This window comes from Zootermopsis nevadensis, unplaced genomic scaffold (assembly GCF_977971745.1).
Source record: "Zootermopsis nevadensis isolate Lab colony 2312 unplaced genomic scaffold, Znev_1.0 Znev_ptg000012l, whole genome shotgun sequence".
NCBI lineage: Eukaryota > Metazoa > Arthropoda > Insecta > Blattodea > Termopsidae > Zootermopsis > Zootermopsis nevadensis.
In genome coordinates, this window is record NW_028259144.1 from 3,022,476 (window position 1) to 3,038,084 (window position 15,609).

Consider the following 15,609-nt stretch of genomic DNA (forward strand, 5'->3'; position numbering starts at 1 on the left):
TTACAAGGCCAGCGTTCTAACCGCTAGACCACTGTGGCCATCATTTATTTATTTATTTAGTGTTCTGTCTGACGACAGGTCCATATGAACAGGATCCTTCCATCCTTTTCTCGGACTGGGACCTGTTCATATACGTTCTTGGCAGATGATCCAGAAGTGGTTGGCCATTGCCTTCTTCTGTGTGTGAATGGAGTAATTGTTGGGATGCCACGGAGAAACCGGGGAAGCCCCCGGAGGAAAACTCCGTGTTGCCTAGACCACGGCCAGATGATGCAATTAGCTTCACGCTGTGGCCGCTTTAAGCTAGATGCCTGTTGGTTATGAGGATGGTTAGGTCCTGGGTACAGTAAAGAAGATAAATAAATATATCTGCTCATACAGGGAATCGAACCCCGATATCCGATGTGTTGCTTGTTATTTCACTTACTCATGTAACCATTACCTACTGGTCCCCATCCTGAACAAGATGAATCCAGTACACACCATCCCAATTTATTTACTACTTTAAGAATCATATTAATATTATCCTCCCTCATTCATTAAGCAAAGTCAAGTAACACCTACCATTCACGTTTTACGACAATAAATCTGTAAGTCGAGCGAACAAAGTCTGGTGTGTGGCAGATATGCCACTCTGTTGTAGCAAATTTGAGAGGAATGTCTTTTCATTAAACGTTTCTCCCAGCAAAGCGCCCAGAAAGAAGGTAATGCTAGCCAGAATATGGACGATACGGCCAGCCCTGAATTCCTCAAAAGCCTTATGGCCGACGCACACTACGCCGAATCGAACAGAATTTTTCGACTGCTATAGTACGAGCGCTTTCGAATATTTCATTTCAGGAATGGACGCTGTGTATGTAAAGGAGGCTGTAGTAACGTTGCGTAACCTTATTGGCATTTTCTAAAGTATTGATATCATTTTAAAACGCTTTTGAAGGCGTACTTCGGGTTCCTTGGGATTCAAAATGTAATTATTTGTAAAATCTTAGAATTTGAAATGCCACATGATCACAAAGATTTCTCATCAAAGTGATGACAGCAATTATAATGTAGGCAGAAATTATTTATTGTACATAACACATTGCCATACATTGTTACAAAGACTTGAATTTCATTGTGTTTTGTAAATGTAGTCACAACCATCGTGTTGATTTACAAATGAAGGATCGTGACACTGTTCCATACATGGGAGATTTACCAATTCGAACTTTGTAACGTGAACCAAATACGAAAACAGTCTATATCACATTAGGCTGTCAAATGTGGATAACACATTAAACCAGGTGACTACCTCATAATCAGAAGGCTACTGCCAGAATCTCAAATTTATATCCTATTCAGAACTTTTAGGGTCCCATGTTTTTACCGTTTAATCATCAGTTTATTAATATTGTCAGGGTGATTAAGTCGAGAAGAGTGAGATGGGCGGTGCATGTAGCACGCATGGATGGGACAAGAGGTGTGCACCGGGTACTGGTTGGGAAACCTGAGGGGAAGAGACCGCTGGGGAGACCTAGACGTAGATGGGAGGATAATCTCAGGCGGGATCTATGGGAGATAGGAGTTGAAGGAGACTGGATTTTGTTGGCCCAGGACAGGGTCCGGTGGAGGGCTTTGGTTAATTCGGTGATGAACCTTCGGGTTCCCTAAGCCATCTAGTTGGTTGGGTCCACTATTTGGGAATCCTGAGGGGAAAAGACCTCTGGGGAGACCTAGACGTAGATGGGAGGATAATCTCAGGCGGGATCTATGGGAGATAGGAGTTGAAGGAGACTGGATTTTGTTGGCCCAGGACAGGGTCCGGTGGAGGGCTTTGGTTAATTCGGTGATGAACCTTCGGGTTCCGTAAGCCATTTAGTTAGTTAATCATCAGTTTATGTTAATTTCCTATTACCACGTACGTGCTCTATATACGACCTCACTCTTCTTTATCTCATTGCTGCGATAATGTTAGCGGATGAACGTAGATTGAAATGCTCCTTCTTTTGACATGTTTGTTATTTTTCTCTGACTACACGCGTATTATATAAAAATATGCCCTTGTTCACTTGTCCTGTTTCTTCTTCAGTTTGAACTGACAACCGCATTTAGTCTGCTCTGTTTTCTATGTGAAACCGAACAAAAAAACGTATAATAGTTTCATGGCACAATAAAGTCATCATCATTAAAGTAAATGCAGTAAAGAGCCCATTCGTTTCAGAATCACAAAGAAAGCTCCTAAGTATAAGGAAAGATGGGCTATTCGTCCCAACAAGAACAGGATCTTCCACTGTAAACGCACGACACCCCGAAGAGCAGACCTGCAATAAATGTCGTTTTAGTGTACAATGTCGCCATTTGACGACATCTTGATCTATTGTAGTGACATGAGGGAGATCTTTTGGTAGGTTTTTTCACGTGGATGAAGCACATTAAATATGGTAAAAGAAAGACTGAACATTCGGTTACATTTATCTTGTATCCCCATTGGCTTTATATCTGTCTATATTAAGCCTGTATTTCACAATCCTATTCTGTAGATTTATAGCCTTTAGCAGACTGAACATTATAAGCACGGTACTCCGACTAACATGTTATATTAATGTACGATATTATTTTGTACTTAGGGGGACTTGTTTCGATTCCCAAAAGGGGTCGTTTTCAGTATTTTACTGTTCATATAATATAAACGAAAACTATGTTTAAATTACATATATTTTATTAATTATACTGTGTATTTACTAGCTGAAAATGTTTAATTTATGCAATGTTGTAAGAACGTGATGAATAGGTTAATCTGAAGACATTTCTTATTCTGTTTCTTGTATGTAGGATGGTTTTCTCGCATTGAAGCCTATCTTTAGCTTGTGTCCTGCACTTAACTAGAATTGTTGTATCCGATCTGCATAGTTGTATGAAGCGAGACCAATTATAACGAAGTCTAAAGTTCCATGAACAACGTAAGTGTCTTCAATAGCAGCTTTCGTCCATTTTTATCGAACATTTGCTATGTAGTGCCACTTATTCTAATAAGAATTCTATTACCCATGAAGTATTTTATTAAGAAAAATACCGCGTTATGAGAATGTTAAAGCGAAATGTGTCTTGTTTCAAGCATGTTGTCTGTTAATGAATTACAAGCAAAATAGTTCTAAGTGATGCAGTTAAGTTATTTTTTGCGTAAATCGATTGTGTGTGGAATTGTCATTTCTTCTCCGTCTGACACTTGGGTTCGAACCAGTGTTCTTTCTGCTATAGAGTCCCATATCCACATTTATCATATTTTATTACTGGTTTATCTTTAATTGATATAATTTAAAATAATCCAGGTCGTTTAAGTAAATAAATTAAACACACCTTTCGAGACGAGGAATACAATACAGAGCATATATTATATTTCAGTATTTAGTTAAACATATTAAGTTTGTTTCGCGTATTTTAATTTCGTTTAAAACATTTAAATACGTAATTGTGCTTTGACACGTTTTTCTGCCAAGAACTTCTTCCTTTTGGCTGAATGACTTGTTCCCGCTGAGGGCCTAATGTATTATTTTCTCATTTGTATTTAAGCTATTATGAAGATGGTCTTCAGAGTATGATGGACTGAAAAGGAGGGGAAGAGAATTACTGTATAAAGTTGAAAGACATTTTAATTAGACAGAATGAAATGCATCTTCAGATAGTGGTTAAGTTATATAACATTCCCGATTCTCCAAACACTTGGTTTCTATCTGTCGACTTAAAGATACTTATTGCTCTTGAGTCCGTAACAAAGCCACATAAAGATAATGTCAGTTATTCCATGTTAATACGATTAGTCTTAAGTCTGCTTATAATTTCCTAGTAGCACATCCCAGTCTTGAATATTACCTCTGGCAGTAGGATTTGAGGTTCTCACGGCGTTGAGTACGAAGATGGCTGTCTTCTGGGTTGTTGCGTCCTGTAATGACAGTCGTCTTCAGTACGATTTTAATAGGCCACGACATCTTCCTTCCCAGATCTTTCACGTTCGCCGTACTTTCCTGTCATAGATTTCTATCGATATTTGATTTTTTCTTCAAAATATGCACACGTTTGTTGTCGTAGACTGAAAAGATATTTAGAAGTGCTTGTGCGGCGTGAGTCCTTCTTGCACCGCTCCTCTGCTATAAGACTAAGGCTTCTTCTTCTTCTTCTTTACCCGTAATGGCTGCTTTGTATTGTGTTAGCATCATTCTTGGCATCTGTTTACCGGAACAGTAATAATATAGGCCTATTATTCCTCATTCTTATTTCCCTCTTAATTGTTCTCCCATTGCTCTCTCTCCCCCCTTTGCATCCTCATATACGTAATCCTCTTCCACGTTCCTTTGTTTTTCGTTCGGTTCGCAGTTTTTATTTCTGTTGTATTTAAGCCAACTTCATATCTCCTAATACTGAACAGACTATAGGCTAGTTCTAAAAATATCCCGTGTAAACAAATAAATAAAAGAAGAATTTGCAGAAGTTCATCGCGCAAGGTACTTCAACACAGCGACAAAGTCGTAATTGATAATTGGTACTTATTTCAGAAGCTTCGTCACCGTGTTCATCGTATCCTGAACCAGAGGAATCTAATCCACACCACCAAACTAAGTTTCCCTAAGATCCATTTTAATATTATCCTCCTATGTACGCCTGGTCTTTTCCTTCTAGGAGTCCAAGCCATAATTTTGTGTGCGTTTCTGTTATCCTCCTATAATGTTTAAAAACATGCCACGGTGGTCTAGCGGTTAGAACGCTGGCCTTGTAATCCTGGGGTCTCGGGTTCGATTCCCGGCGGTGCCCGAATTTATAACTTGTGTTGGGCAAGGCCGTGGTCTAGGCAACACGGAGTTTTCCTCCGGGGGCTTCCGTGGCATCCCAACAATTACTCCATTCACACACAGAAGAAGGCAATGGCAAACCACTTCTGGATCATCTGCCAAGAACGTATATGAACAGGTCCCAGTCCGAGAAAAGGATGGAAGGATCCTGTTCATATGGACCTGTCGTCAGACAGAACACTAAATAAATAAATAAATAATAAAATGTTTAAAAATGTTGATTATGCTTCTAGGAATAGAAATTGATTCAGTAGAAGTCCTGGATTGTACGTCATCCTTACACTCTACAACTGAACGTACCATTTTGACGTAAATGAATTCAGCTCTACGTGAATTAAAGTATTTCCAAGGCCTCAACTTGGTAACAAGTAAAACTGCTTCTGAGGAAAGCAGATACAGTTCAGAAGTCGCATTAAACTGTGATGTGTGGTAGAAGAACAGATTAATAGGTAACAGGATATGACGTCAACAAAGTACAGTAATCTTGATTAAATTCAGGTGCTGTGGAAGGGAAATCCAGCGTTTTGTGTGTGTGTGTAGTATGGGATCAGGTTCATACGGAGAGCGTAGATGAAATGAGATTACACTGTTATTTGCTTTGCCTAGATGTGGAATAATTAAGGAGCTAAATTTATGGGAATTAAGTTAAATTTTACTTAAAATTTGTAATTCTAATTAAATTATGAGAAAAAATGAAATGAAAGCGTGAAGCAGGGTTTTTTAAAGCTAAATGCAGAATCAAAAGTTAAGTAATTTCCTCTGTTACTGTCTGAGGAATTAATTATGAAATTTTGTAATTAATGTATTGATTTGAGTGCAGTGTCTTGTACGTTTTAGAGGAACCAATCACTTACTTCTTCAGGCTGGAAATCTTATTCAGTTTTGGGGGGTATTTCCGTGTTTGAGGGGTTGGAAAGATTAATGCGATACTGAGAGGATAATAAGATAGCTGTTCTCCGAAATATCTGCGCACATATCCCCACATTCATTGAATATTGATCCGTATCTTAAAATATAAGTTTAGTTGATCTGCTATAACAGCTTGTCTAGGAGTTACAATTTTGTATGGATCGTAATTTGACAACCGTCGGCGTACAGAAATATATTGAGTTAATTACAAGATATATATATATATATAAAATCATTATAATTTTTATTCACTAGAATTAAAATATAAATTATAATTTATAGACTATCACAAATATTATATTGATCTTCATTACACATTATCGTATGATCTACAGTAGGCAGTAGTTACAATATATTATCACTCTTTCTCAGAAAATGTTACGTAAGATACGTTAAAAAATAAACAATTCTTAAGATACCTATATTCGTCTTAGTAAACTAAATTATTGATATAAACATAAAGTAATAAGCTTGAAGTTTTTACACACACTTTAATGAGCATCAAATTATCTCGTGAAAATTTATCCTTTCTGTACGGTATGCAACTTTTAAGTGTAAATCAGAAAAGAATAATACAGCTTTAGGGGTTAATGAATTTTTTATAAGCTTACTTTTACATGAGAGACGCAAGCAACATTCTATGTCACTTACTTTTTTTATGTGGCATTTGTTAATTCCTAATTATCTCTGTGTGTAATTAAAGTACATGGTGGCTTTCTCTTTACATCGCTTCAAAACACATATCAGGCGTAATTCTGTAACCCAACATTAAATTTATATATGCCATTTAATTTAAAACAGCATGACAACAAAGTGCTATAATGACTTTTTGTTGCAAATAATGTTTGGGAATTTTCCTGGAATTTGCATCACGCATTGTGAGATCACATCTCATAATTCTACGTGGAAATAATAGGATGCTTTGTATAAAATTCTGGAATGAATGCGTACTGATTTATTGAATCGTGTCTGAAATGCTATTGCAAGATCAGCATAGTTTGTAGCGTATTTTAAATATAATTTTGTTTAATCAGACGAGGTCTTAAAACTGATTTACAGAAATCGTGACGCGTTTTAATGACATTACATGAATTTTAGCTGGAAAATCATTTTAGAACATATATTGTAAATGTTAATATTTATATTTAAATCTGGTGTACCTATATTTTTTTCAAAAGTAATCCACTTTTCACTTCGGATATCACGCACATTGAAGTGGCAACCTCGATTCAGTGCGTAAAATGTCATACCTGACAACATAAAACTAACTTACAATACGTCTGGAAGGTTATAGAATTATATATCAGTAAGTAATGTACGTAACCGTAAAGATTGTCTTCACCTTGATTACTGCAGTTCTTAATTAAAATGAAATAAATTTCAGTTTTTCAATTACGCGTTTAATTTTGTTGTGCACGAAACCCACTAATCTTTATTTTCCGTTTTCACTGCAAATATAAAATACTTACACTGCGCCTAATAATTTAATGATTTTCCTTAATATATTTAATACATCAGTCATTGCTTATTTTTTAATACTTCTTGCTTATAAGTATTTATAATGGCTGTAAGTGTTCATGATTATTTTTAATTGTACTTTTTAAATTAAATTCCGTATTGCAACATTTGTATGAAAAATTATTTTCTGTCGTTGGAGAGCTGTGATAGTTTGTTAAATTATAAGTTTTGAGGGTAGGCCCAACATCGCTAATAAACAACAGAGATCAACAAATGGTATGAAATTTAAGTTTTCCACTGGTCATTAATAAAATATCTTCTTCGAACAAGTGAACTCTGTCGGGGTGACGTTTTGTAGCCGGGTGTCACTAGGAGGTCGTTGGTGGCGTTGTCTTTGTAGATCCTGGGTCTGTCACTACTGTTGACACCCTGTTGCTAGCCGAGTTGCTTGCCCCGCTCTGGTCATTGACACTGCCCGCACTGGATCCGTTGCGGTCGTAGAGGTAAGACAGGTAGGACGTAGGACCTCGGTACCCTGGCGGTCCGCTACCCCCACTAGCCCAAGCCTGTGGGTATCTGTCAACGCGGTCGTAACCAGAGCCACCTCCGTCGTAGTAGTATTCCTTGTAATCGACGTTTCCCGGCCCGCTACATGTAGAAGGAAGCCTGTTGTTAGAACGAAGTTCCTTTATAACATCTAAGAGGGCACTGTGGTTTTCAGAACGGACTTCTGTGTTATTCACGCTGTTACGTAAGTGAACAATACGTGGTCCCGTCCATGTCTGCCACGTATTTCCTGAGGGGGTAGGCAATTTGCAAGAAAGTATGTCTCACTGTTGGAAACTTCGCAAGCAACAGTGACCTTGGATGAGGTTAGTGTAACAATGTCGTACGTGATGTAGCGTGGATAACATCTTTGGAAAGTCATTGTACTCCAAAGAGTAAACATTTCCAAGAAGTCGATGTTTGGTTGCAACGCCGTGTGGACAGTGTGAGAGAGTGCACGGAAGTCGATTAGCTCAGGACAGAATCCAGCAGGAGGCAATGAGACTTGGCGTTCTACAAATGGGCGAGGAATGTCATGCTCTTCTGAGCGATTGCTATGTTCTCAAAAATTATCACAACCTGATTTCGATAACAACGTAACGTTATGTCAGTATTTAGTTGCAAAGTCCTGATGACGTAGGCTGGATACTGTGTGTGGTAGTTCTCTTAAAGGCAGCACAGAAAATGACCTTGTTTTGTTTTTTTGTCGTGGGATACATCTGTGGGCATCGACGTGGAACGTTTTAAATGCAGATTACTTCTTAATAGCCTAGATGGCCCTGGGGTCTCCCCGTAGTTAAGATGCTACGTATGAAACCCATAAATTTATTTATTTATTTATTGTATAATCAAAGCACTGGGCATGTTATATTGTGACTTCGTATTTTGTATGCTTTGTCGTTCAGTTATTCGATTATCTACCAAGAATTAGGCGGGTATTCACCACAGATATGCAATATCTATCGAATGCACAACAAGGGTTTTCAATAAAATAGTTGTTTTAAAAATATAAATGAAATTGGCCAGATATAATATTTGAAAGTGTCGATACCAAATTTTATAAATCTTCCGAATAGATAAAGAAATTGAAATTGAACCGTGATAATTTTCTTGTTTTATCTTATTTTATTTGGCAATGTTTCTTAAGTAATATAGCGAAAAATGAAAGAAGTCGTTGTTATACAGATGTAATTTAAAAGGGGAACCAACATTCTATAGTAAATATGCGAGAAAAGACTCAAATTTGGGTTAAAAGTTGCTAACCGCAGTCAAAGAAATTGCTATCTGTGTGCGTATGTGTAATTTGATTTATTTTATAGCATGGAGAATGCTCTTGTCAGTGGGGGGGGGGGGGGGGTACTCTTAGGACTTGAGGGTCTTCCTGGGGATGTGAGTACTGACGGTACATTTTGCACATAGAGTGAGTAATTCTCAGAACAAATTCGCGAAAATGTATGTCCAATTACAGCCAGAAACAAAAAAAAATTGCAACTGGAATTAATAGAAAAGTAAGCTATTTTTAATTATTGATACTAATTTTCTAAATCACCTTGGTTCCTAAGTATCAGAGAAAAGCTAGGAACTGCAACTCACCCTCGATCCCTCCAGCTTCCTGCGCCCGAAGAAGAAGAATCCCTCCCCCAGTCTCCGCCACCCCCACCACCCCTATACCCTCCTCCGTCTCTTCCGCCGTAGTCCCATCCTGATGCGTAGCCCTTATCATAACCCCAGCTGTCCTGCGCCCCTCTTCTGCCACTGCTATCCCAGCCCCTGTTTGAGCCATCCGACAATCCCCCGCCACCACCGGACTCCCATCGCGAACCTCTATAGCCGGCAGGACCCCAGTCTGATCCTCTGTCTTCCCATCTGGACCCACCCCCACCGGACGACCATCTTCCTCCTGCAGTGGATCCCCTTTCATCCCACCTGCCACCTCCAGCGCCTCCCCAACCAGAACCTCCACGATTGTCCCAACTGCCAGAACCTCCTCTATTATCCCAACCACCGGAAGAACCTCCTCGACTACTCCAGGCTCCTCCTCTGTCCTGCCAGCCTCCAGGGGAGCCCCCTCGACTATCAAAACTTCCAGAAGAACCCCCTCGGTTATCCCAACTCCTAGAAGACCCCCCTCGGTTATCCCAACTCCCAGAAGGACCTCCTCGGTTATCCCAACTACCAGAAGAACTTCCACGATTATCCCACCCCCCTGGAGAACCTCCTCTGTTATCCCAACCTCCTGGAGAACCTCCTCGGTTATCCCAACTACCAGAAGAACTTCCACGATTATCCCACCCCCCTGGAGAACCTCCTCGGTTATCCCAACTTCCGGAAGAACCTCCGCGATTATCCCATTTTGCCACAGAACCCCCAGCTTTATCCCAGCCACCGGAAGAACCTCTGTTATCCCATCCTCTGTTGTCCCATCCTGAAGACCCTCCCTTACCCCCACCACCCTTGTCCAACGTGGTTCCTGGTGGCAACCCGTACCCCAGGTTATCATACCCATTGCCCCTATCCCAAGCACTGCTGCTACCCCCTGAACTGGGACACCGGGGACATCTGTCCCAGCTGGTGGAAGGGCCAACTGCCGCCCCGGACTGACTCCAACTCCCACCGCTGGGTCTCTGGTCCCAGCGTGACGAACCTGCGCCCCTTTGGTCGGACTGCCCTGCCCCTGTGAACGTCGATCCGTAACGATTATAGTAGTAGCTATCGTCACGCGCTGGCCTGTACAACGCGCCTCCTGTGTCCGCTGCCAGGAACAGCACTGTGCCCAATGTGACGAACCAGTTGGATAAAGATGACCGCTGTCGAACAGTAAAACACAAATTATTAGTTTTGCTCTCTGTCCCTGCCTCTATTCAAATTCACGATGATGTACATCGGCACGGAAATAACATTGCCCTTACAGAGCCCAAATACTGCGCTATACGTCGCAGGATTATTTCAGTAAGGAAATTTGTTTTGACTAATCTTGACGCTGGGCGTACTATAACAGATTCATTTACAGTTTATCCAACTTTGGGAACAGGGTGTATGACTGTCTAGTAGCCTGCTAGTTATAATGCATTTGAACTCAATAGCACTTACTTCGACTATCGCTTAAATTTTTAATAGAAACCTGATGCAGGAAAGGGCGAGGAGACATGAAAAACACTTAAGGTTGTGATTTATCTACTTAAAGACATAAATGTCGACCGTAAATTTATTTCCTTGAAGGAACTCCCGTGTAAGTAGTAAGGAAGGAAATGGAGGTCAATTTCGTTCTTGAAAGTAAATTTCACCTTAAAGTAGGCCATGAGAATTCATGTTTAACCCTTAACAGTGCAGTGATAACTATTTATACTGCCTGATTTAACGTTCAGTAGCCCGGCATTTCGCCAGCGGAGTTTTAATGGTTTTCCGCCTGAGAGCGACTTACGATACACAATTTCCTTCAAATTCTTCAGTGTATATGGTAAGATTAGATAAAAAAAACAACTGTAAATTAAAACCTCATTTCCTAGATTTTAAGACGGAATTTTTTTTTTAAATTGGGGCGCATCTTACATTTGATGGCGTCTAAGAATCGGTATAGTGTCTCCCCCGGAAAACCTATTAATAAATCAGGTATCGATCGTGGTCTTTCGGTTTGTGATGCCGTGCAGTGGTTGAAGCTTGGTTGAACCCTGAATATGGAAGCGATACGTTCCACTGACTTCACGGCGTCACAACCCAGAAGTCCACGATCGATACCTTCCCGCTGTGAGAACCTCACATCACATATGATTTATACAGACATTACAGGAATTTTATATTTGTGGAAACGAAGCGTAGTTGGAATTTTGCTAAATTCGGTTGTTTCATCCACCAGGTTTTAAATTAATGATTCTAAAGTTTCATGACCTCAGAAGTTACGTCGTCCGATAAGGTGCGGAAATTATAATAAATGCGGACAGATAACATGTTTTAATCTCCATATCATGCTTTCACGTTTTCATGTCGTGCAAGAAACACAACAAAGTTCGAATGTGCTTAGAAAGGAATATTTTACGTGTGTGTACAATCACAAAGAACAGTATTAATATTACGTAAAACAGACAGCTATTTCATACCAACTGTTAAAGGTCGGAAAGTGATTCCAGTGCGCCGTGTGATTTTGTGGTTTTCCTGAGAATGGGGTGACAGGATGGTTATTACAGGCTGACAGCGTTTCAGGTCTTTGTGAACACGAAATAAGGTAATTTCTGTTCTGCAAGGTTGTAAACCTTTATGACAGCAGGGCAATTACTTATTATCATATCTCGTAGGACTTGACTGTGACGTCATGTCTTTTAACCCACACAGATGTAGAAGAATGAAGTAAGTTTATATGCCATGTTATGACTGAACATTACGCCATAGTCTTTGTCTGTTGAATTCTATAACTCTGCATATGAACTCTAATATTCAGCCCAGATAAGCTGGAATAGTTCAGTTGGCAAAGTTACAGACTGTACTGTAAGTTTAGTGTACATCCTCATTGAATAGGGTATAAATGCGTGGGTTTTGCTGAATTAGCTTGGAACAGGACCTAGGATCCAGCTCTTGTGTAAAAGGTGATGGATTTTTGTGTTCTGTGAAGTAAGATAATGTCTTCACCAATTGAATAAGTGTGAGATCCTCAATAAAGATCTTGACTTAAACTGTTGATAAGTGTATTAGATTTTCCTTCAGTGAGTTATAATGAAACAATGAGATTAAATCGAGATCTTCTGGTCGAGATTCATGTAGGACTCTCGATAATTTCGTCTTCGTTCAGAGTAATCATAATCTTCTTCTTAATATTCGTAAGAAGAGTGTATTTAATTAAGGATAAAGAATCTTCTTTTCATAATTAATAATTTATTCTCCTAAATATGAAGATAAATTTTGTTTATAAAAGCTTTTCGTGATAAAGTTACTTATGGCGTGGGATGATTATTCAGAAAAGTATAAAATTATTCAGGGAATTTTTCTGTGAATATATTATACCTGAGTGGATGGACTAATTAAAGGGTCTGGTAGAAACTTGTTTATCATGTTTTGGTGCTTTTATGTTCCAAAATCAGGCCAGAGTTACCTAGCAACGGGAATCCATTATAGAAGTTGAGATAGATTTTCTGCTAATATTACTACATGGACCATGTAGTATCGTAATTATGTAATGGCCAATAAAGGACAGGAACTGAAATCAAATTATAAAATAATTTGAAAAGTAGGCAGGATGTAACATTTTGAACTTAATAAGGAAAGTTGTGAAATTGGTTCTCTGAACGTTCGTTCTAAGTATGTTAAAGTCAAATCATATTCAGGTTTTAATTTCTTGATTACGTTTTTTTGGAAACAACATTTTAACAGCTAATGGTCGATATACAGAAACAGAAAATTTCATTCCCAATTTTATACGTCCCTGATAATGGATCATTCGTCAAAAATAGTTAATTCTCGCAAAAGGGTGAGGCTGGTCTCCATATAAATGACAACCAAAATTGAGTCGCCAAACGAATATGAATCTCTAATACTTTTTTTGAATTGGAAGTTAAATATTCGAATATTTGTAGCCGAACGCGATAAGTCATCTTATCTTCAGAAATTTTGAAAAACTGCATACATTCTACAAAGAAATAAGTATGTGATTTTAGATTCTTAGTAACTAGTTAAAGTAAGTTCATTGAGCAGAGTCCTTTTTGCGAAGCTTATAGTCACTCAGCTAGTCAAGAAATGACCCACCTTTTATATATGCCGAAGGTATATTTACGTGTTCATATGAGCCCACTACCGTGTCACTGAGTCTCACAGAGAGCGGCTTATTTCGTAGATTATTTGCACACACTTGATTAATTTTTGTAGAAACGACTTGTCAGACCAAAATTATGTAGGATGAAGATCAACATAATCGTTTACTTGAACACGTGCATTCATACATAAACTAGAGCATAACAAACATATCCCTCATTTGCAAATGTCTTCAGACACAAAAGTTTAAATGTATCCAAGTTTATGTTAATTATTTTGTTAAGAAATTAAAGTAAACTCCGAATTTAATCAGGAGGTAAGAATTATAAGGGATTGTGAACAAATACTTTCTTTTTCCTTATGAAGGATGAAAAATTTAGTTAAAATATTTAATTTTAATTTTTCCAGCACTTGAAAGATGAGACTTGAAGTGAAACATTCGTGAAGTTTAGACAAAGAACACGCATGAATAGCATTCAGAAGTAGAGCGAAGGAGGAAACAGAGAAGGGGCAATTATGCACGTCTAAATAATGACAAGAGAACGGAGAAACAAAGCAAAGTCAAGAAGGAGGGAAACTATTTGTGATACTTTCTTGTTACTTAATTTCACACTCGGTTTACTTACTGTTAACTCTCCCATCGTTTCCCCCCCAAAACAGCTTCTCTCTTCGGATTAAAAACCGAACTTCGCGTCGTCTGAGCTGCGTGCAACAAACTGTTTTTCACCGCAGAAAATGTAGAAACTGAGATCTTTTTCCCCGAACAGTGGTTTCTTCAAGAAGCGTCGTCCATTTTCGTAATTGTTTGTTGCAAAAAGCAGCGGTGTGTGGCTTCACTCTTAGTTTTATACTCTGTGACCATGGCTTGGCCCCCTCCATGCGATTATAATATGTGCCCCCCCCTTCTTTCCCAGTATCTTTAAATCTAAGTTACGTGCTACAGTGGCATAAACCACTATACCATTCTGTTACAAGGTTTTCTGGATAACTTGTTTCATACTCAAATCTCTCTGCCGCTATAACTTTTAAGATACCTCTGATACAGGCGATAGCTGTCGGACACGATTCTGAATCATTTTCATTCACCAAGACTACTCGTATTTCTCTAAGATATCTCTTGGTTTAAAAAGCGGAGAATTCTTTACCAGGTGAGTAACTGTCAGCTTCTCAAGAACGACTCTTCTCAGAGCAGTTTTTGTTTTCAATTCATTGTAATATGTGTTGCCTACTCGCAGGAACGCGTGTGCTTCTCGGCCAGAATTATGTAAACAGCCTCTCTGAATGTGTAGTACTTTCGAAAGCTGATGAGATGATGGAAGGGTTTGATAATTTTTAGTCAGATATGATCATCTTAATGAATGGTACATATGCTACTGATGCAGTGACGCGTTCCCTTTGCTCTTCTCTCAGAGTAGGCGGTCATTAAAATCACAAAGAATGGAAGACAGGAGTCACCACCAGCAATAAACATTAAGCCACTGGAAACATGCAAATCGACAACTTTGTTATGAAAAGGTTATACCGTTTTTAATAGCATTTTCTGTAGTTCTTAGACGCTGTTAATACATAGACCTACCTAAGTACATTGCACTTCTGGTGGTAAAATATCCAGCCTTTAACGATTTATAGTAGAAGTAGGTTTAGATTCTTGTTATTATATTCCAATTCAATTAATGAATACAGGAATTGAACACCGTGTGCTTTTGAAATTAAAAAATAAATTTAAATTTAATTTAGTATTAAAATTTCTACTAATAATTTGGTATAACTCAACATCGTCGTTTAAATAACCCGGTAATCAAATAATTCTGTGTTATATCTCATACATTTCTCTCCATTTGCACATTAACTCCCCACCAGCCTCACGTGTTCGCCTTCCACGGTGTGAGTAACGCTGACTTACGGGGATCCATCACTGAATTAGAACTATTTGAGTTGACTTCCGTCAGTGTCAGATGATAAGCTGGAAAACTAAAGTTGAACCGCGTTCCCGAACCATCTTGCAATGCTAGAAATAGGATTCTTGTGTCTTTGAGCTGCTCCGACAGGCTTCAATTGTTAGTGATTGGATATCAGAAAAAGGGATATATATATATATATATAAAGAGAGAGAGAGAGAGAGAGAGAGACGTGTCTC

At 38.7% G+C, this 15,609-nt stretch overlaps 1 protein-coding gene across 2 annotated transcripts; it reads right to left on the reverse strand.

Annotated features, from left to right (window-relative positions):
• Positions 1-5,955: 5,955 nt before the first annotated feature.
• On the reverse strand, positions 5,956-14,315 carry LOC110838754 (uncharacterized). 2 transcript variants are annotated; one of them, XM_022082294.2, is made up of 3 exons: positions 14,099-14,315; positions 9,330-10,543; positions 5,956-7,838 (listed from the first exon to the last, which is right to left on the reverse strand). In XM_022082294.2, the coding sequence occupies exons 1-3, from the start codon at positions 14,111-14,113 to the stop codon at positions 7,559-7,561; spliced, it is 1,509 nt and encodes a 502-aa protein (XP_021937986.2). In that variant the 5' UTR covers positions 14,114-14,315; the 3' UTR covers positions 5,956-7,558. The 2 variants fall into 2 exon arrangements, with proteins under 2 accessions (XP_021937986.2, XP_021937985.2); XM_022082293.2 differs by having other exon boundaries at positions 5,956-7,856.
• Positions 14,316-15,609: the final 1,294 nt, after the last annotated feature.

Coding starts and splice junctions, on each gene's coding strand:
- LOC110838754 (XM_022082293.2), bottom strand. Junction 7,857..9,329: donor GGAAGCTGGAGGGATCGAGG/GTGAGTTGCAGT, acceptor TTCTAACAACAG/GCTTCCTTCTACATGTAGCG.